We start from the raw sequence: 23,768 nt of genomic DNA on the forward strand, positions 1-23,768 counted from the left end.
AGCCCATCTGCATCCTGAGGCCTACTCTTCTGCATCTTCTTCATCAACCATTTGTGACAAGAAGTCTCCCCCCAGAGGTTATTTCCCACAACGTTATCTAATGGTTCGGTCACACTTCTGCAGGGGATGTTCCTTGTAGTTCCCCGGTGATGTCTTGGGCAAACGATAAATCACATGGGGACATTTGCTGACTGCTTCTTGAAGCCTGTCCAAACGCTTTACAACATACACTGTAATTTAATATATTAGGCTTCCTGGAAGTCCTCTGAAATTTTCACAGAGCTAAATAAAAGACAACAACAAAGCGGAAAGTTATGCAAATTACCCCTCTTTGGTGGCATGTAATGATGATAACGTAGAAAAACGCAACAAAACGCTTAGGAAAACAGCTAGAATCATTTGGTCCTTTGCAGGAAATCATCAAAATGTGTGTTTATTTTGTTTAATAAACATCATCTATTGTTAGAATATAAAACTGCACTTATGAGAGTATATACAGACTTGTTTGAGTGGTTTTGTTGTTTCAAAGAGTTTTCAAATGATCAGAGAGTGCATTCAAACACTGTAAAAATCATTGCAAATTATCCTGTAGGTTTGACCAACTATTTGTGATGCTGTTGTGATAAAATGAAACAGATAAAACCATTTTAATTACAAAAGATAGTTATATTACAATTTTGAGCCACGTTCAATCATTTAACTTGATTTGGAAGTTGTTTTTGACATGCTTAAATAATCTTTTTTGTGTTTAATTTATGACTTTTTAATATATAGGCATATCCTTCAGGGAGTCGGATATTTCTTGAAACCAAGCAGTAGGATGTTTGTTTTGTGGCAAATAGAAAATAAATCTGTTTAACAAAGATTTGTAGGAAGATAACAAAATAGAGATTCAGATTCTAAGCCGTTTACCCATAACGTGCTGCAAACAGTAGGGAAAGTCAATATAACTTTCTGTTCGTTAAATATGTTTCTCTACTTGTACAAAATGAAAAAAGTACCAAGATACCATTATGTTGAAATTGGCAATTATCTTTAAAGGGATGTTTCAGCTAACAAAAAGTCGACCAAACAATTACCCTGCAGCAGATGAGAACAGAAAGCTCAATCAACTAAGCAACAATTATCCTCATGCTATTGTACAGTATATCTTCCTTGTGCCTCAAAGATATGTAGTTCTTGGGGTAATACCATGCCTTCATGGCCGTTCTGTGCTTCTGACACCTATATAAATATAAATATATATATAAATAAATATATATATATATATATATATATATATATATATATATATATATATATATATATATATATATATATATATATATATATATATATATACATACATAACATGGTCTGGGTGAATACTCAGCTCTGATTGGCTACTGGGTGTCTGTTAAAAAGTGTCATAGGACGCTTACAAAGAAGTCAAATAGCCTGATTGTTGTTAATTATCTTGCTGGCTCAAACATTGACACGTTACCTTGGCAACGCTTCAAAATTAGAGATATTAAACAATTGTGACAATCTTATGATTTTAAGGGTGTAAAAAACTTTAAAGCGTTAAGAATTGGTTTAATATTTATTTCTTTTGTAAGTGACCATGATGCCCGTCGAGGTTTACATTATCAGAAACTAATGGACTTTGCAGTAGCAACCATCTGATGCGAAGCTGAGGACGGTTCACGCCTCCACGTTGTCCAATAATTTCTGATAATGGACACCTCGTCTGGCATTTTTCCTTACATAAAGCATATAAATCCCACTTCTTTACAATTTACATAAATGTTGCTCAAATTATGCAGCAATGGCAGAATGAAAATGTCACCTTATTTCATGCTATGCTATGCAGATGATCTGTCTGCACTGATGAAGATTTCGGCATACCAAAGGCAACAGAAGGACAGTCTGGACTATTTCTGATTAGCTCAGATATTATTTATGTGACCACTTGGGGGTGCTAACAGACTTTGTCTAGAGCATTGAAATTTCAGCCCAAGATCATCAAAAATCCAAGATGGGTGCAACACAGCAAAACATAATTCCATGTTATAGCACAATGTAAATTTTACATCCAACGTCCATGCAATGTACGTCACAGACTTCTTAGATGGGTCAGGAGTCGATGTTTCACAATATACGCCTAATTTCTGCTTATTTAGACTTAGGTAAAACACACTTTTGCACACTCCAATATACACGATCAGGCAAAACATTATGACTGCTGACAGGTGATTACAACTGGTTTTATCTTCATCAAGCTCAATTTGTTTAGTCTGTTGGGGTTCATTTCATTTAAATGTTTAAATTTAATGCAACCGCTAGGTGTCGCCTCAGTTTACATGTGTTTGAGACTTTGAGACAAACTGGTACAACTGGCAGATGCCTGAAGATTCATCGGCACACCACTGGGGGATAACATCACACAGGATCCAGTCGAGTCCATGCTGTCACCACTGGGCATCAACGAGGGAACTACACAGTATTTAGGAAGATGGTCATAATGTTATGCCAAGTTACTACCTACTCGGTGTATATGACAAGATAAGAAACAGTTTAAGAACAACTAAATCCAAATCCATGACAAGGAAATGAAAGATTTACACTGTTTAGCATTTTAATTCAAATGAAGGCAGTTTAACATTCAACTATTCAATTAATAATCAGATCTAGACCAATAAAACCAATAGAGGGGTTTACACAAGAATGAGAAGTTTACACCCTGATAGAAGGATTGTTAACCCAACTTTCAATTTGAAGACAGCATTTTTTAATATCTAAAATTGAAACAAGATAGATTTTACAGTGTAATCAGTAGTGAAAATGTACTACGGACGATTTTAAGGGCTTTTAATATGTGCACCTGTGCAGGAAAACTGAACTAAGTGAAATCGTTTCGTCATTTGTAGTGAAATTATGTAAATGGTGGCTCTAACATTGGTGGTAGCTAATATTTACAGGGATCTGTGGAGTTTATCAATAAAATATGAATACCGCTGACATAATTCTAACAACTGTAATAAATGGGGCATGTGTGTGTTTTGCAATTAACTTTCCCTCTTGCACCATCATCAGGATAAAAAAAGAAAAAAATATTGTAGCAGTTGACACGTGCACCAAACATATTTCTCTCTTTTGCGTTGTGTCCAGTGTCTTCAAGTTAATTTATGGCCGGGAAAGAATAAAAAAGACACGATTAAAGGAGAGATTAGAGGAGCAAGCAATATGAAGGGCAAAAATTGACAGAATTAAAAATAAAAGTAGAAATATTACCCAATAAATAAACCAATGCACTTGAAATGTGCCAATTAATGTGAAAAATTAGAATTTATCTTTTTTCATGTCATTGTTTAAAATATCCAATTTATTTACTTGACCAGTGGTTTCTAAATTAATTGACCTATAAATGTTTTTCTCTATTTATTTCCAACACATCATTCTTCATTTAATTTTACTGTTTTGAATTTTTACCCCCGTGTTTTTTTCCCCATGAATGGGTGCATTTGTGTATTTTTTTTTATCCCACTTGAGTTATCTTAACTTTTTTTTTGTTTTCCCAAAAGGCTTTTTATTTCCAAGTATTTTTCTTTTATATTTTTCTGTCTCATTTTTTTTAAATTTATTTTTATTTTATTACTTTTCCTTATAGATTTCTTCCTCATTATGCAAATAAGGTGGGCTGTCCTTCGTTGGGTCGGCTTCTCTACTATTGGTCAATCAGAAGGAGAGTAGATGACCTGTGTGTGTGCATATCCCTTCCCTCCATAACTATACCTGGGCTGCTAAACAGAGGAAGTGCAGGCATGCACAAATGAACTGCACACGGATCATCTGACAGTCATAATCATCTATAAGTAAAAGAAAAACATGAGAAAAACTTAAAAACAACTGTAAAACTAAAATCAAATGCTTAAATAAATAATGTGTTGGGAAAAAAAAACAGAGAAAAACGTGAATGTCAATAACATTATTAAACACATGGTAAAGAAATGGAATGAATTAAACAGACATACTAATAAATATAAAATTACATAGAATAATTCGTACATTCTAAGTGTATCTGTTTATGTATTGAGCTATATTTATAGTTCTGCTTTGATTTTTTTTTTTTTTTCATTCTGTCAGTTTCGGTCCTCCATACAGGAATACCTGCGCAGTTGACGGTTTCATTGAGAAGAACAAAAGGAGGAGGCTTGATCCTCAACTTATATTCCTTTCAGGAGGAGGGGAGGGGGACAAGAAACCTGGGGGAAGGAGGGAGAGGAGGAGGGAGAGGAGGGGAAGGGAGTCAGACAGAAACACCCGATGGACGTCAACGCGCTGCTGGAGGTCACAAGGAGAGATTTTATAACCAAATCACACGGATGTTGCAGATTTTCTGCCAGCGGGAATGCAGAAAGCGACCAAATTACCTCGGCTTACATAAATAAAACATCAGCATGCCTCATACCTAAAATAAATAAGGCATATAAATAAATAAATCAGTGCCGTAGCGTCATCTGCAGTGAGGAGCCTTTCTCTCTCTCGCCTTGCACCACCTTTCCGCTGAGGAACGAGTCAAGACAGGAAGAGCGAGGCGACGGCGCATCCGGTCACTGCTTTCAAAATAAAAGCACGCCTAATTAAACCATTCAGTAAAATAAACAAACAAACAAATTATTAAACACACAAACAAATAGTTTGTTTCACTTCTGTAGATCAAGTATCAAGGCGTTCTTCAACTACAAGGGTGTTACAAACTACAGGTCTATCTACCTTCATTATTACACGCAAAATGCCATTCAATTCTGTATAATCTTGATTTTGTACAATGAAAAAAATGAACGCATTAGGATTTGTTTTGACAGACAAAACAAATTAGTGTATGATTGTGACGTCGCAGGAAAATATGCAAGGATTTCACGTTTTTTTTTTTTACAAAGAAAATCTGAAAAAAGCTGTGTTTGTGGTCAGCCCCTTTTACTCGGATGCCACTAAATAAAATCCAGTGCAAGAAACTGCCATAGAATAAGTGAATCAATCAGAAGAGACCAAACTTTTTGCCCTACATTCAAAATGAAATGTATGTAAGAAAACAAATGCTGCTCATTGCCCTGAACACAACATTCTGCAACACATGGTGGTGGCAGGATTTGGGCATGCTTATTGGGTAATGAAGCTAAATACAATGCAATCCTGAAAGAAAACCTATTAGAGGAGGCCAAAAACTGGAGACTGGGAGGGGTGTTCAGATTCTGGCAGGAATTACCCTAAACATGCAGTCAGAGCTACAAATGTTTAAGATAAAAGCCCATTTATGTGTTGGAATGGACAAGTCAAAGAATCTGTGTCAATATTTTAAAGGTTTCATATTATCCTGTAAGCATATATATAATGAATTATTGTGTTGTTCATTTGTCATGAAACATAATTTTTTTTCTGGTACTATTTTTCCAACCCAGAAGAAAGATGCTTGCCCTCACTACGATGCCATCTCTCATCCTGTGGGGTTTGCTTAGAGCTGCTGCAGATCAGGTGCTAAAAGAGCCACTTGGTTTCACCTTTAAGCTGAAGGGATCTGCCTCATCGCACTGCTCGCTGGGCCTGTTGTTGTCTACAGGGGTGGGGTGTCGCAGTCATAAGGTTCTTTCTGGAGGGGGCAGGTTAATCAACGCCACTCATTTTCTGGGACAGGGAGGGACTGCTGCTCAGACATGCATGAATCTAGCAAAATACCACTTTGGGCATGATTATGATGAACAAATAGCATCAAAGCATTGCTAAAAAGCTCAAAAAAGTTGATTTTGCTTGATACAGGCCTTTAAAATTCATGTTGATGGATGCACTTCATTCAGTCTCTGAGCTTGATCTGTTTTGCAAATTACATGCAGAAATGTTAACCTCTAGATTTACATATTTGATAGAGAGACACCCCAAAAGACCTAAACCTCTCCAATACTTCCTCTATCAACATGCTCCCTCGGGATTAGAGGTTGCTGCCAAGTCCTAGGCTTGATCCAATCATCTCGGCTTCCTTGGATAAATTAAATTTTTACCAATTGACATTAAGTACTTTGTTGAATTTGACTTGGACTGACATGAAGTACTTATGGAACCCGACTGTATGAATGTATTGTGGTTTACATAAATAATACTGATTTAAACCAAAGAGGAGCTTTTAAGCATCAAAAGTGCCCTGATCTTGGTTTGTGGCCAGTCAACTACGGAGGTGGAAAAAAATCAAATCATCTCATTTTTAGACTTCAGTAAAAAAATAATGGGAGCTGATCCTGAAAGCTGTGGAGACTTTCTGTTAGGAGGACGAGTCCAAGGTCCCTCCTGTGAGATTTGTGCAAAAAAGATGAAACTCATGTTGTCGTTTCCGGGAGGTTTTACTTTGAGCTTAATGCCAACCGCTAAATTTTTAAACTTAAAAGCCAGAAAATCTTTTTTTTTTTTTTTAAATGATTTCTATGATTAAATTGTAGGTATTCCTAAGTGAGTTTGTCTTCTGAATAAAATAAAAATGTTCACACCAAACAACCATGGTCCTATAGTAGTGTGTTTGTTCCCTCTGATAACTGTAAACTGACAGGAAAAGCACAATGAAGTATAGATCTGGAAGTGTTTTAAAATTATACTGAATAAAAAAAGATGTTGATTTTTCTTATTTTGTTAATTAATATTGTCTAATAATGATTTCTGGTCACTTTGATGACAACGGTTCTCAGTCAATGCACAGACCACACTTATAAACTTGCTGTCCACCCTGCTTCTTATGATAAGATAGAACACATTCAATGAGTTGCAACAATTATTTATGAATTTAATATATTTAATGTTTGTCCTTTCATTGCATTCCAACGTTGTCATGCATACATACCCATCTGGGCTCTGATCTCCTATAAATGATGACAGCAGAATAACATTTCTTGTCTTGTGAATGGACAGATGTGCCAAGAAATAAACATTTTGTAGTCAGAACAATATATTTTTAATTAAAAATACTTTTAAAAGATTACTAAGTGTTTTTTCCTTTACAAATAAACCCAAAAAGAACAACTACAGATGAACTTGGAGTTTTCATCAGCTGTAGCCAATCTCAGCTAAATTAACTGTGTATGAATTAAATTAATTAGTCATTTAGAATGTATTCTAATTTACTGTGGTGGGCTTGCAGGTCTACATAGTGAGTTTTATAGATTCTTATACAGGAAAGTGAGGGACAAATGTTTGCTGATGAACTGTGATGTAATTTGAAAGGGCACACCGGATGGTTTCCGGTCCTCTGGTGCGCTTTTGACGCAAATCTCCGAGGCGCTGTAATAACCGGATAACGGGAACCGAGGAGGAGGACGGCAGCAAAACGGATCAGTCCGACAGTCTTTTTTTCCTCCATACAGACTTCATGCTGTTGTATAACGCCGGCCTCGGGTTTGTCCTGTAAGCGGAGCGGCTCCTTCTCTCCCCTCTTTGTCTGGTCTCTCCTCCTCGGGAGGTGGAAAACGGAGCGCGGCTCGGGCGGAGGAACCTGCACATGTCGGCTCCGTTTGTCTCTCCGCCCTGATAACGGCCGGAGGACGGCAGCGGGAGGAGGAGGAGGAGGGGGGGAGAACAATCGCCGAGCTGCGAGGAGAGCCGAGCAGAAATCCGCGTATCACCCGAGCGACGCGTTTTGGAGACAAATCGGGAGAGGGATGCGATGAGAAACGAGGGAGGAGGACAACAGTGATGCGGCAGCCAAGGTGGGCCCAGATCGGTGATTTTATGATATCATCACTCACCGCCAGGACCGGACACTGATCATATCCACCAGGATACAAAACGCGCAGACTGATTTTGGGGGAACATTTCTTTCTTTCTCTGGGATAACCAGGACGGGGCTCCGTTGACGCGCTGTTTTATTCACAAGGCTGTGTGATCCTGAATGAACGTCCACCTTTAGAGGCCGATGCCTGAGTCTGTTGTGTGACGCCAGAACAGCAGCAGAGGTGTGTGTGTGTGTGTCTGAGCGTCGCTGGGAATGATCCACGAGCCATTCTGTGCGTAAAACCAACCAGGCGATTCAAGGGATGCTGCCATCCGCCCGGATATCATAGAGGCGCAAACCAGGACTGGACCTCCAGAAATATCCCACTTCCCCCTCCTCTCCTCCTCCCCGCTCCTCTTCATCTGCCTCTGCTCCTCTTACGCCCCCCCCCCACCTCTTCAGCGCCTATTCATCCTAATCAACTGATTATCCATCTGTGATTCACAAAGCCACCCACTTCCATCCGTCCATCCACCTATAGTCGTCCGTCCACGTCTCCTCCAACGCCACTTTTTGACGCGTCCGCAGCCGTCATGGAGACCACCAAGCTGCCCCCCTCCAGCCCCTCCTCGCCGACCACCAGCTTCTCGGTGCCGTCCGCGGAGAAGGTGGACGGCTTTCCGCGCAGGTCCATGCGCAGAGCGCGGCAGAGGAGGTCCCACAGCTCGTCCCAGTTCCGCTACCAGAGCTCCCAGGTGGAGCTCACCCCGCTGCCCCTGCTCAAAGGTGAGAGAGAGAGACGCACACATGCAGCAGACACCCGGTCAATGTCAAAGCACAAAGACTCACAGTCCCGTCTGCGCCGTGTTTTTTCCCCCCGCTGTCCACGCACCTCTCACACAGGTGAAACCCACCTGAAGGGGCCAACACTATCCACCCACTGATAGTCTTCATCTTCTGTTGATAGATCCACGTTTAATCCTTCTTTAAATAAATACATAAATAAATCAGAGCAGGGCCGGATTTAGGAGAATGTGGGGCCCCCACCCCCCGGCAAGAGTTTCAAGTTTCTTTTTCTTCAAGCAAATTATATTACTGGTACATCTCTTTAAAAATATCACCAATCAATTCAGAAGGTGAAGCTCCCATGTTCTGTACATGCATCACACACTGGGGGATGTGTTTAAAGGGTATTTTTTTTCACTTACAGCTAATGAAAAAGCTAATAAATTAGTAAATAATAGTAAATAAAAACTAATGTCAGCCTGCTGGAAACTATCTCCGTGTCCTGTAGATTATACCTTGGTTGGAGCTGTTTTTGCAGGAGTTACCTCAACAACGCAGCGTGGAGTTAATCGGCTGCATTTCACGTCTGCTGACTCCCCACAATCTCTTAAATTGGCTTTCCCTTCTAATCTTCTCAAATGCTTTGCTCCTTTTACCGCCACACCTTTTTCTTCCACTTAACTTTCCATTAGCTGGATACTGAAGAAGCCTCGAACAACCGGCTTCTTCAGCAGGGAGCCTCTTGTGGCTAACATTTGCTGCGAAGGATGCCATTCATCCGGTCAGCACTCTCCGCATGGCCCTAACATAACATTTCTGGATCAAAAATCATTAGATTAGATTAGATTAGATTAGATTAGATTAGATTCAACTTTATTGTCATTACACAGGTACAGGTACAAGGCAACAAAATGCAGTTTAGGTCAAACCAGAAGTGCAATAGCAGCAAGTGCAGGATAAACGATGGTTCCATAAGTACAGGACATTTACTAATATAAATCATATTTATATAATCAAATTTTCCATGTTAGTGAATGTTCGTCTTTGATTAACTATAAGACATAATTAAATTAGCATTTTAAATATGCCACTGTGTGTGTAATGGGTCTATATAATGTATGAGATTCACGTTTCAAATTGAATTACTCCTTCTGTTTGGGAAGAGAACGTCTCTGTTTAAAAAATAAACAACTAATTCGCCCTTCCTCCGTTTCCTACCTTTGCAGTTTAGCTTGTTTTCCTATCCAGACGGTGTCATATGCGAATAGACGTTCAGCAATGAACATGCGTCAATCCATACAACTGATTTTTTTTTTACTATTATTTTTACTATTATTATTTACTCATAGTCTACTGCAAGGAAATGTGGTTATCTGACTCCAGTACATAATATCTACTTGTAGAGAGGACGCTTAGAGGGACTTTTGTACGATCAGAGATTGTAATCCGCCACCTTTGATAGGAATTTAATAACCACCAAACAGGGATAACAACTAAAACAAATCAGAACAGGGCACAATTCAAAGTTTTCACCCGACAATATACATCTGAATTAAATGACATTTAAGATTTCAGCATTTTTTTTCTTTTTTTTACGTCCATAATTCATGCAAATATTTAACTTGAATGAAAATTATATGCATACACATGGATTCCACAGCAGTTTGTCTGCTTTTATGTATGACGGAAGAAAGAAGGGGCGAAGCAACGTATGAAGCAGGCGCACGAAAATTGCCTTTTTTCTAATCATTAACTGTAATTTGTGACACGTGCACTGCAAAAACGGATCTAAAAACAAGTAAAATGTTCTTAAAGTTAGTCTATTCGTCCTTGATTTAAGCCAGTAAATAAGATTATCTGCAAATGGAATGAGTATCTTTGCCCCTAAAATAAGATAATTAGACATCCTGCACTTGAAATAAGATGATGGAGATGAATTGTTCCTATTTTAAGTGGAAAAATCTTATTCCATTGGCAAATCATCTTATTTACCTGCTCAAATCAAGGACAAATACACTAATTTCAAGAAGATTTTACTTATTTTTAGTTCTGCTTTTGCAGTGTGTTGGTAGGCCGGATGTGAAATCACAGCTTTTCACACGTGAAAACGTTTTTCTGCAAACAGAGCTTTGTTTTTTTTTCTTTCAGCCCTAAAAACGTTCCTTACAGACACAGTGCAATGTGCGAAAAAGTCTTTATTCGTGCAAAAAAAATAAAATTCAGATAGCAAGGTGTGGAGCACGTGCTTGAAGGTGGCCGTGGTGACGTCTCAGGTGCTCGAGGGGGTCAAGGGTCAAGAGTTATGCTAGGGCTAAGCAGGTAGGGTTGGGTCATACAGAGAAATGACAAAATCAAGTGTCTTTCTTTAGCATTAGCATGAAGGATGTCCGCTGATGCTGAACCTGTGGAGGTGTATGTCTGTACAGAGCCATGAAGCGTCGTCTGGGCCACCGCTAACCTTCATTAAATCACAACACCATCAGTTTATCCTCCTTGACTGATTGATTTGGGAAATGGGAGAAGCAGGTCCTCCATCAGAACAACCTCGCCCCCCCCTCCCTCCCTCGGCGGTGGACTGGGCACGCTTCCTGGCTGCCTGGTTGACATGAGCTACGTCAACATGAGTCACCCTGGTGCTGAAACTGTGTGAGGACCTCGACATGCGGGGCAGCAGGAAGTGCACCGTGAAGGCAGGTGGAGCCGCCCGCAGACTGCAAAAAGGGAACTCAAAGTAAGTAAAATGTTCTTGAAATATGTGTATTTTTCCTTGTTTGAGCAGGCAAATAAGACTATTTGCCAATGGAATGAGATTTTTTGCACTTAAAATAAGAACAATTCATCTCCATCATCTTATTTCAAGTGCAGGATGTCTAATTATCTTATTCTAGGGGTGAGAATACTCATTCCATTGGCAAATGGTCTTATTTAGCTGCTCAAATCAAAAAAAAAATATACAACTATCAAGAAGATTTTACTTACTCTTAGTTCCTTTTTTGCAGTGCAGATCTGTTGTCGCCACAGTTCTGGTCCCGCAGCTCCTGCAGGTACACAAGGGGCCGCTTTTAATCGACAAAAAAAAAAAAAGGTTGCAAAGGATGTAGTGGGCTTGCAGCGTCAACAACAGCGCATGTTGCATTTCACGTCGTCTCTCTGCGGTTTGATGCGTCGTTTGGAGAGCGGCTCATGTGCATGAAAAAAACAAACAAAACACTGCACCGTTGCTTTAGCAGAAAATATCTGCTTGGCAGAATCAGTGTTTATGCGTCGAGGTACATGTCAGAGCAATCGATAATTTTGTACCTTTTTCTTCTCGGTCACCGAGCCAACCGCGCTCCGTCCTTTCTCTGCACACCTGCCGTCCTGGCCCTCGTGTGGGCCCCCGTCTATTTTTCGCATACACGCAGGCAGATTGTGCGTGTTTTTATTTGCCTATGACCCTTCTCTATAAAGCCGCTGCTCCTTTTTGTGTACTCGGCAATTTCTTCCCATTAACTCTCAATGGAGAGAAAACGTTTCTGCTTTCAGCAAAGGCCCCGTGTGTCTGTGCTCCCTTATGTGTTTTTACACTTCATTTCCCCCGGCTCGGGCTTCCTGTCAGGGAGGGGGTAAAGTGCAGAGCGGCGCTGGGATGGTTTTTATTGCACCTTTTAGTTCGGCTCTGACTCTGCATACGTACATATGCTGCAGCCATCACACAGCAGGCGGGAGTCCTGGTTATTACATGGCTGCTGCACCGCTGCACCGCTGCTTCTGGACCCCCAGGAGAAGCTTTACAGTAAGATCCTGCAGCAGCAGCAGCAGCAGGAGGAGCGTCTGGGCCGGGGAAGTCTCTGATGGCCGGTATGTGGGCCAAGTGTGATCATACCTGTCCATGCGCTCCCTTCCTGCACCGCCCGTTCCTTCTGCTGGTCTCAGCCTCCTGCTGACAGCAGAAACAGGCGACATTCTAAAACGCTTAACGTGAAAACGCTTAACGGGGCTTAAGGTAGGAAAACAACGAGGAATCATCACCAAATTTCTCATGGCCATATCTTGTCATGAAGACTTAAGCCTGTCAAAAAAAAAAAATAAACCGAAATCCAACGATTATAGAAGATATCTCACATTGACGTTTTCTTCTTCATTGGCGCCTATGGCGAGAAAAAGGCTTAACGTGGTTTAATGTACCTAATCAATGATCAATGATCACCAAATTTCTCTCATATATTGCTCCTCATAAGCACATGAAACTGTCAAAAAATCGAAACCAAAGTCCAATTATTATGGACGTTATCTGACATTGCTGCTTCATTGAGGCCTATATTAAAAGAAAAAAGCTTTGAGCTTGTATACATAATTTTGACCCCTTCTGGAATGGAGAAAATCCTCAAAATAATGAAAGTTGTGCACCCAAGTTGTTTTGCTGTGCAATAAAAAAGAAAAACAATTCAGACTTATTATTAAAAGCCTGTCATTTTTATATCTCATTCTTGATGACTGTATGTTAACATCTGAGTGGATTTGTGTAGTAAATGTGTTCTTATTCAACTCTGCCTGAAAATAAAACTGTCCTCTCTGAAAGTAACGAAGGCAGACATTGGACCATAAAGCAGATCTGTTTCTAATTTATTTTTACATGATAAACAGTAAATCCAATCAGGTATAAAATCCCAGTCAACTATGCTTGTAATTTGATTAAAAAAAAATAAAATACAGCCAATAAAGTCTCTTAAAACAAATTCAACGTCAAAAAGAAGAAAATCAAAGCAAGTTGAATTCCTCCAAACACCGTATTCCCTGGAACAATTTGGAAACGGTCGGTGAAAAAGTGTAGGAAGCTGGAACGTAAAGGTCGTTTTTTTTTTCTTTTTTTTCTTTTTTTCATCTTCGCCTTTAAAATGTCATGCTAACTCTAACGCTTGGCTCAGTGGCACTGCAGAAGTCACATGACATAACATCACATGGGCCATTAACATGGTCAAGATCCGAATGGGCGTCAGAGCAAGTACGTTTTGTTTACACGTTTTAAAAATTACATTTCCTTCTTCCAAATGACACGTTGTAATTTCAGTCAGCCTGTTTTAGGCAGGTAGTTTGACGTTTAACGTTGGAAACGAACATCAGAGCAGCAGAGATGGCTACTAAAGGCATGTTTTAGGTAGGAGTAAAAATACTTAATTCGGCTAGCTTTTAAGAGTTATGTGGAGGTAATATTCTAAGTTAATATTTAAAAAACAGAGCAGGCACATACATCAAATATCGCAGCAGTTTAACAGTGGAGCAAATCATATTTAAATACAACAGATTCAAAAAGGCTTTAAAAGTATTCGAGAGAACATGAAAATACAGTATTCTTGGTTTTGAAAATTTTAGAAAATTTCAAAATATTTAATGTTTTAAATGGACACGCCCCACCACCTCTGGGAGAATTTATTAAGCTAAAAATCCAGCACCAGTGGAAAGGTAACGAGAGCGTCTACTGGAGGTGACTGTGTAATAACTCACAGACGCCCAACATTTAGTCGAAAGGTATAAATAATTCAAGGGTAGAGAAATTTGTAACAACATCCCAGCCGAGACTTTACTACATTCAGTTAATTCAAAACCAATTTTAAAAGATGGCTAAGAGGGAAGCAGATCTGTGATCACTAATGTCAGATTATCCTTATCATGTGCAGCGTTGCTAACGTTCAACTGTCTTTTATTCTATTGTTTTGTTATTGATTGATTGATTCATTAATTGATTGATTCATTAATTGATTGGTTGCTTGATTGATTCATTAATTGATTCACCAATTGATTGATTCGTTAATAGGTTGATTGATTCGTTAATTGATTGATTGATTCGTTAATTGATTGATTGGTTCATTAATTGATTGATTCATTAATTGGTTGATTGATTGGTTGATTGGTTGATTCATTAATTGATTGATTGGTTCCTTAATTGATTGATTCATTAATTGGTTGATTCGTTAATTGGTTGATTGATTCGTTAATTGATTGATTCATTCATTAATTGATTGATGTCTTCTGTCTAGTGTCTGATTGTTTGGTGTTTTCTTGCTTTTTTTCTTGTTGACTTGTCAGGGACTACAGATGTAAAGCAGGTTAATTCTGGCATATTTACATTTAAATGTTCATGAATATGCACTGTCCGTTTTAAATAAAGAAGAGGAAAAAAAAGATGCTCACTGTGAGAGAAGTTCAAGTCAATCCAGGTGGTGCTGAGGCATCGGCCGCTGTTTTTAAGCAGTAAAGCGTTTTTGTTTTTTTATTTCAGATGGTTCTTTTTCTGTTTTAGGGCATGTAAACTCAGACAGAGGGCGGAAAGAAAGCAAACGGGTAAAATTAGCAGGGAAGAAGTGGAAGGAGAGCAGGATGAGAAACAGAGAGGGCTGAGTACAGCTTGGTCGTGAAACGTTGCAAAATCTACTTTCCAAATCTGGGTGAAGGACCAAGACACACTGCAGATTAAAATACTTTTTTTTAATTACCTTCACGCTCACTGCTAAAGCTAACAGACTAAACTGTAACTGTATCCCAAATGACCAAACATGCCTTTAAAATGAGCCGCTCTGATGAAGTGGCTAAACTTTAAAGGGGGAGTTTAATGGGAACGTGTCAAATCCTGAAAGCGCTCGGCGTTCATCAGCTCCAGCTCCGGAGCGCACGCTAATGTTTCAGCGAGAAAAACGGCACTTTGAGCTGCAAGACTGGGTTCAGCTTACGTGTTCTTTGCAGAAACGTGATGCAGGCATCGATTACGCCTTCAGTTCCAGCCGTCCCGATCTGTCTGTGAGGCCGGAACGCTGCTGGTTTAGATTTGTGCTTTACTGCGTATATCTGGATAAACTGTGAGTGATTCGCTCTGGTTTCTCTCGCAAAGTGCCGTCAGATGACATTCGTTGTGATCTGGGACTAGGTAAAAAAAAATAAAAAATAAATAAAACTAATAATTGAAACTCTCAGGCATCTAATAAGTTCTGCAAGGCCAACATCGTTGTTGCTTGTTATCAACCCTCTACAGAGAAGATAGACGATCACACTGCGAAAAGGGAACTAAAAGTAAGTCAAATTTTCTTGAAATGAATGTATTTTTCCATGATTTAAGCAGGTAAATAAGACTATTTGCCAGTGGAATAAGATTTTTACACTTAAAATGGGAACATTTCATCTCTATCATCTTATTTCAAGGGCAGGATGTCTAATTATCTTATTGTAGGGGTAAAAATACTCACTCCATAGGCAGATAATCTTATTTACCTGCTTAAATCAAGGGAAAATACATTAATTTCAAGAAAAATTTTACTTACTTTTAGATGCCTTTTTGCAGTGCAGGACGGAGCAGCCATTGACTGTAAGGTGATGATTATTGAAAATAACCAGTGGACGGTGTAAGGTGCGCCGGCTGCTTGGTTACAGGTTTTATTTGGATCTCCTCCTCGGGTTAGATTGCTTTGCGATGCCAAACGTTTTGAGGACAAGAGTGAGTTAGCATTGTGTAAGCCCTGTGGTACGAGTGCTGAGGTGACCTGGGTGTGCTGTGCCTCTTGCACCAAGTCCGCTGGGACGTGCTCCAGTGCCCCCCCCCCCCCCCCCCCCTCATGGGTATGGATAATAGACAGATAATGTGATCTTGAAGAGAGATACTGTCTCTGTGTGAGTCTCCGCTAAACACAGATCCGATCTGGAAGGCCAAACCGGCCGATAAAACGAGCCGCAGGGTTGATCGAAGAGGCCAACTAATCAATAGGTGATGGCTGAGGGATACCAGGTCCATATAATCTGCTTTACGCTGGATTCATGTTTAGCTTACAGCATCTCTACATGAGCATACAGTGCAGACACACATAGACAAAATGTATCTTTCAGTGCATGATGAATATGGGGCATCCATCCATCCATTGTTGTTTTTCATTGCCTCCAGCCTGAGCTCAAGAACTGAAAGGAATTCTGGGAATTTGAGTCTAGAAAACTTTTAATTTGGAAATAGTCAGAGAACATGTTGCTTGAAATGCAGAACTGATGATGAGTCTTTTTGTCCTTTTCTATCCCTAAAGACTAAAAAAAAAAAAAGATGGGCTTCCTACCATTTATCCACAGAACTAAGCCCCAGCGTCGCTATAAGCTTCAAATTATCCAATGAATTCATCTAAAATGGAAACCCTTGCTCCACTTTTTAGAGATTTCACTTCATCTGCCTCAAAGTTTGCGGAAAAACTGGAGGTTTCAAAACAAATACAGAAGGGCCCCAAAATGAGATGGATCTCAAAGTCACGTTGCAGGCGCAGGGCTCGCTGATGGTTTATTACGTAAAAACAAGATGAGTTCTCACATAGAAAAAAAAAAACAATCAGCCTTCACACATGGATATAATCATGTTGTAAATTAGAAAGGCACGGCGAGAGCTCAGTCCTCCACCGTGGGCTGACGATCGTTTTCTCAGCGTCAAAGAAAGCGACACTCTCCATGATATGAAAGGGGTTTCTTCTGTTTTAGCGTAATCCTGCACAGAGCGAAGTAAAGAGGAACGAAAAGCTTCCTCAGATCTAGATGAACATCCAGTAAAGCAAAGGTGCTCTGGGTTAGATATCCAGAAAAGTAGCCAATTGGATCTAAACACCTATAGGCCGTCCATTCTACATAGAGGTCCTAAAATATAAGCCTGTCAGAAATAGAGTCAAGGAACAGGCGATATATTGTAAAATCAAGCTGTTGGTTGCAGATTTTATGAGCCACTCAGTCATACTGCAGCTCGCTGTCATACTGCAGCGTCGTACTCCACCGTGCTCTCGCCCGTTTAGCTTCCTGGTCACGGGGTTCTGGGTTCTGTCTCTGGCACGCTGAACCAGACCTCAGGTCAGATTTGTGCCCATTATGCATTCAGGAGGCGTGCTCACAAACTCCTGAGACCGTTTGTACAAATGTGAACCCCTGAAGGGCTTTAGGAGATTTCCAATCCGTCATCCTAAATGAGATTCCTGCACTTTCTAAGGTTTTAAGATGTTTCTTTCATAGACAGACAGATCTGTAGGTCCAACGGCAGCACAGCAGGTCCTGGACTTTGACTGGACCTTTGCAAGACCTTGATCGTTGTCCTGCTGATGGCGCCGTTTGGGTCAAACCTCAGCTGTCACAAAGATGGCCGCCATCCTAAAATGGATGGTTTCTAGTTCCTCCGCAGTTCTTTTGTAGATTTTTCACCCCCTTTGTTCATCTTGGATTAATTTGTGAAGGCTGCAGTAGATATAAAACCGTTGAGTATCAGACAGGTCTCCTCTTTTCCTGTCTTTAAATCTCTTTTAAAAATGCACTTTAATTTCCTGGCTTTTAATACACCGGGATCTTGTCGTGTAGGGGTGGGTATTGCCAAAGAAGTCACGATCCGATTCTATCATGATGCATCACGATACTTGAATTATCGCAATGCATTGGGATATTTTCACTGAACACTGTTAGAAAGAAATACAGTCATTACCAGTGGCTGACTGGCTGAGCATGATCTGGATAGTGTCTCCAATTGATACATAACTGAAAGAAACTAAATTCATACATAGTTGCATTTATTGAAATGACTTTTGGAGGTATTGCCATGAAAACAAATATTACTGTTATTGGAGTGGACACACTGACAAAAAGTGCTTAGGATTTATAGAACTTAAAATAACAAAATAAGGATAATCAGTGTCGTTTACATGGCCTCACTGGTCCTTTAAACCAATGAAGTTGTATTCCACTTGTGTTTGGTTGATGTTCGCCAACCATTCATGCAATTGTATTTATTAATTTTTTAAAATTAACAATCGATACTTGGCGTCAAGAATCGATGCATTAGATTGCGAAAATTAGAATCGCGATGCATTGCATGACGATTATTTTGCCCACCCCTATTGTCGTATATGGCATTTTAAAAAACTCTAGCTGTGAACATGGTTTTTAGCTTTTGATGTTGTGTGTGTATGTTTTTTTTTAACCTTTTCTTGTTTTAATGTACAGCACTTTGGTCACCGATGCAGTTTTTTTTTTTACAATGCGCTTCAGAAAAAAAAGCTGATTAATTGATAGCAGATCAGCAGCAGGTAATGATTTTATTAACTGGGGTATAAGAGGAAAATATCTTGAATATATTCTGATTTGGGGCGCTTGGTAGCACTGTTGCTTTGAAGCAAGAAGGTCCTGGTTTTAAATCCCAGCCTGGGCTCTTTCTGCATGGAGTTTGCATGTTCTCCCTGTGCATGTGTGGTTTCTCTCCGGGTACTCCGGGTTCCTAACACAGTCCAAAAACATGACTGTAGACTATTTGGCATCTCTAAATTGCTTTGTGATGGACTGGCGACCTGTCCAGGGCGTACGCCGCCTCGTCCCCAATGGCCGCTGAAGACAGGAGCAGGGATAGCAAACCGGCATTGCTGCCATGAGCAAATATGTCGGCACAGTGAGGGTTAAATGAATGTGTCGCAGCAGGTGGACTGCTATTAGTTTGGAGGTCGGGAATATCTTTGACCTTTTTGGATTTCATTATGTATTATTTCAGTAATCATATTCTAAGATGCCCACACTGACTAACACTGTGGCAGCCAAAGAGTTGTTAAAGGCTTTATTGGCTGTTTGCTCTGTTTGCTTTATTGTAAAACGTAATCGTGGGACACTTTTTGGTTGCTCCCAGAGCAACCCGAGACTTCGTCCCACCAGCAGCCGCCTCGTCACAAACCGAGAGATAAAACACACTCAGCATTCACTGATTATCTCTATTACTTATGCTGGGTATAACTTAGGCTCCATCGTAGAGGCGATCTGTTGCTGCCCTTTGGTTGTGGATCCGACTTCTCAGCTCTTAAATCCCGCCTAAAAACCTGGCTTTTCAATCAATTAGAGAGTGAATTACTAATTACATTATATGGTATTTTTACTAGTTGTTTTATTACCTTCTACAGCCTCTGTTGCTGTTTTATATCCAGTAATTTGGTCAACGGCTGTTTTCAAATGTCCATTGCAGATAAAATTTAATGTTTGAAATTTGCACGCACCCCTGTTAAAACAATGGGACCACGATGAAAAAGTTTTGCCTCAAATCTGTGCAGCTCAACTGAAAAATTAGCTGAAAACTTCAAAGAAATATGAAACACTATAAAACACCCAGCTATACACCCGGCGCTGTGCTGGTGTAGAGCCCTAGAAATATGTTAAGAACGTAAAAATGTCATATTGATAAGTATAAATATTATTTGACTAACATTTATTTTATTTTGTGTTTAGTTAGAACAATTCATTTGGTTTATGACAAAAAATGTGATCAAACTACTTTATTTTTTTGTTGTTGTTATTTTATAGATTTATGTCATGATAATACCCCTTTAAGAAAAAACACAATGCATGTTGGGAGAAAAAAAAGTAAAAAAAACAAAAACATATCTGCTGTATGCTCGAACCGTGGATTTTGTTTAATAAAGTTGCACAAAGGCGAAAACCTCTGGTTTATTTTTAGTTCGTTTTAAGGGTGCAACACTCATATTTAACCTTTACATACAAACCCATGTTAGATAGGAGTTGGTACACACCTCCAATCATGTAAAGTGTCTCCTATCAACCACAAATAAAGCTCAGATGTTCGAGGACATATTTGTAGTGGCGTCTCATAGCGCGAGCATCAGAAGATGCTTGATTGTCAGAAAATATCAACCAGGAGAAGGGTACAAATGTATTTCTAAGGTATTGACTATATTATGGAGCGCAGGGAAGACAGCCGTCATCTAGTGGGAAAAACATGGTGCAACCGAGACGTCGCAAAGAGCCGGACGTCTCTCCAAAACCGATGGAAGAGATGAGAAAAAAAAAAAAAAACAGATGAGAGAAGCTGCCAAGAGGCCTAGAGCGACATCACAGGAGCTGCAGCAGTTTCTGGTGTGGTGAGGCCTTTGTTCTACCCGTATCCTTTGTACGTCTGGGCCACGGGGTAGGATGGAGAGACAGAATGAGGACGAGGCTGAATCCTTTCAGAAACGCATTTGACGTCTCCCAATCTGTCTATTAAAGCCGAGGTTGAATTAATTAGCCCAAAATAAAAAGAAGTAGTTGTTCCTCTCCACGGTCGCCACATGCTTACTCAGGAGGAGGGATTGCTGCAACGCCAATGAAAGTCTTTAAAAGCCCTCTATATTAAAGGTGCTGTATCAATAAACCTGCCTTGCCTGGGATTAGATTGTAATGTGTAGCTGAATTTGATTGATTATGTATCTTTGCATACAAATCAGGTCTGTTTAACTCGTAAAGGAATTGGTGTTGCACATATAAACTCAACTGAACAAAACTGAAATCTTAGAGGTACACATCACATCGCTGTTGATGCACTTTTTAAATTGGCTGCGGCACTCATAGTTAGTTTCAGGGCGTGCATATTAAAAAAAAAAAAAAAAAAATCTGTCTGCTTTTTTAATTGAGTTAAATGATTCATCTTGGTCTCATTTCACCACGTCACAAGAACCTGTGATTTTACCAGCGGTGTTTGGACTTTATTTCCACCTGTAAACATATTCCTCACTGCAGATGAGAGCAAAGATGCATGACGACGTGAAAAAATGGCCCAGTGTACGAGGAAATTCCCATTGCTCACAGGCTCCATTAAAAAAAAAGCCCACCAGTAATCTGCCTCTCCCCCCTTTTTTCTATCAGGAAGTAGACCATCTGAACATGCATCTGTTTTTAGAAGTCACAAGACGATCATATGAAAGCCATTTCTGTGTCACCGGAGGCAAAGGTTTCAACAATCCCAGCGAAAGAGCACAATCACTGTAGCAGATGAGGGAAAAAAAATATAAATTTATCGTCCGGCTTCACCGCAGCTGTTGCTTACACCCGGGCGCCGTGTTGGATTTCCGCTCATCAAAAATTTATGCCGGCTCGCTTATTATTGTCCGATAACCAGTGTGAAAGCTGCAGATTATCAGCAGCAGGCTTAGCTGCTGTTTGGAAGAAAGAAAGTAAAAAAAAAAAAAAAGGTTTATCACACTCAGCAAATCGAAGTTTGCGCCATTCCCGTCTATCGACCACCCAAGTTATTTTTCATGCAAACTACCCCGGTGTGTAAAGTTTTATAACGTACACTCTACTGTTCAGAAGAAATGCCCAAATAGCCGTGCATTACGTTCACTCTGTCCTTGACATTTCCATCATCCAGGCAGCCTGCGGCCCGCTGAGTGGCTTCAAATAAATCTCCTTCAGGCCCTAAAGCATGTTGTGTTACCTTAGAGGGCGTTAAACCTCCTGCACCTGCACACAACCCATTCTGTGGCTAAGCATCCCTAAAAGCCCCGAAACAGCCTGCAGATATCAGAGAGCCGCTACAGACGCAGTAAATGGATCGGACTTTTGTCGAACAGAGGAACAGATGGGGAGTGAAAAGCTGAGCGGCGTGGCAGGAAGAATTAATTATTGTTGCGTGCTTTGAGTTAATGTGTTACATAAATGCAAAAAATGTTTGCGCTCAGGTCCCGTTTTATTGAAGAAGTAAGGAAAGTTTTGCAAAGCAATTTGGAGCTGGTAAGGATGGTTTAAATGTGGTTCAGCAGGTCAAAGTGTGCTTTTTGCAAGCGCTCTGCTTCTGGTGGGAAACGCGTTTCAAATGCTCCCACCGCTTTCTGCGTCGCACAAAAATACACCGCTGCTTGTGTTTCATAACAAGCTCAGAACTGGGCCACTTTCACAGCTAACAATGAGGGGATTAGAAGGAAAGCACGCCGCCAGATATCCACGTCGGAGCTGCAGGAGGAGAAAGGAATGCTGTAATCTAGTTCTGTACGGACTCAGAGAGACGTGGAAGAAAGGTGATTAAACGTGAGGTAAACCAAACTGGGAGAAAACAAACATGTCGGGGTCTCAGCTTTGACCACGCTGTCTTGGTTTAGAAACCGTGTAAACGATTTAGAAAAGAAGGCATCACGGTTCAGTGCATGTATTTAGATGAAAGGATGTGCACATGTGCTTGAAAACAGGAAACGAGTGTTTGGAAATGCTGTCTAAAGCACCTCACACCAAATCAATGCAAGACTGGTTGGAAATGACCACGCTCGGGAGCTTGAAGAACCCCACCCCCGCTTGTTTCTAGCTGGTGATTTACTCCAGCAGTGGGGAATTGTTTATTTTACAAAACAAAACAGTCATTTTCACATCTGGTCTCGCCTAAAATGTGTCTGACTTTGGATTATTGTTCTGTGTAAGTTGTATTTTTAAACGGTGTGCGAGATGCTGGACAGACGAGTGTGTATCTACGTCCCAACACGCTGGTCTCTAATTGGTCGCTTAGAGACCCAGCTGTCTGTGCTTGTGGCCAATCGACGCGTTTTTCATCCAATGAGCTTAGATCCGCAGCACTTTGAAGCGTCTCGTTACTGAAAAGTGTTTTAATTTTCATATTGATTTCTTTCTTTAAAAAAAGTGCTTTTTAAATAAACTTGCCTTGCCTTGCTTTGCAGGGGTCCATGTCATTCAAACATACGGACGCAAATGTAAGAGTCAGACAACAACGACAAGATACGAGAGAAAAAAAACATCCGGTTATTTATTTCCCAAGTAATAAAGTCACGAGGCTTTTGATCGAGACAAAAATAGACTTAAGGATCCAGCAGCAGGCGAGCTAAGGAAGCTGTTCAGAGGTCGACTTGCTCGTGTGCTTCGCAGGTATCACTAAAGCGTGTTTGGGTTTCAGGCCACACGTTCTCCTTCAGGATTTTTCTGCTTAACAGCAGGATCCATAGTTTAATAAATGACAGCAGGTCATCCAGGTCCCAAAGCAGCAACAAGCAGAGCCAGACCATCACACCACCACCACCATGTTTGACTGCCAGGAAGATGGCCTTTTCTGTACGCTGTGCTTTAAAAAAATGTTTTTTTTTTGCTGCTCAGAGAGGAAACTACTAGTCAGTGCATAACATAACGCCATATCATTTTTTATTAGAGCAGCCCCCTGCATTTATAGGTTGTTTTGTGATCAGTGTACAGGCGGCACGGCTTTAAAGGCGATGTTTACTGTAAAGCGGTTACCTCCCCACACAGACTGGATGTGGCCGATTGAATGACTCCTAGTGTGTGTGTTAGGGCCAGTCAGATGGGTCTGGTTTAGTGTTACAGTAGGCGTGGAGTAGCTTTTTGCTCTCAGATCAATTAAGAGAAAGGGTTGGGGGGGGAGGGGGAGAAAGTGGCCCAGCGGAGTGGATGAGGAAAGAGGAAACGGCTTAACATCGAGCTGATAGGCGACGGAGGAAGATGGAGGACAAGACAG

At 40.4% G+C, this 23,768-nt stretch overlaps 1 protein-coding gene across 1 annotated transcript in view; it reads left to right on the plus strand.

Annotated features, from left to right (window-relative positions):
• Positions 1–7,093: 7,093 nt before the first annotated feature.
• Positions 7,094–23,768, plus strand: part of ppp2r5b (protein phosphatase 2, regulatory subunit B', beta) — a 64,647-nt gene continuing 47,972 nt past the window's right edge. The window contains exon 1 of the mRNA XM_021316630.2: positions 7,094–8,515. Within this exon, the coding sequence (XP_021172305.2) occupies positions 8,323–8,515 (193 nt within the window). The 5' untranslated portion in view covers positions 7,094–8,322. The remainder of the gene's footprint in view (positions 8,516–23,768) is intronic.

This window comes from Fundulus heteroclitus, chromosome 14, assembly GCF_011125445.2.
Source record: "Fundulus heteroclitus isolate FHET01 chromosome 14, MU-UCD_Fhet_4.1, whole genome shotgun sequence".
Lineage (NCBI taxonomy): Eukaryota > Metazoa > Chordata > Actinopteri > Cyprinodontiformes > Fundulidae > Fundulus > Fundulus heteroclitus.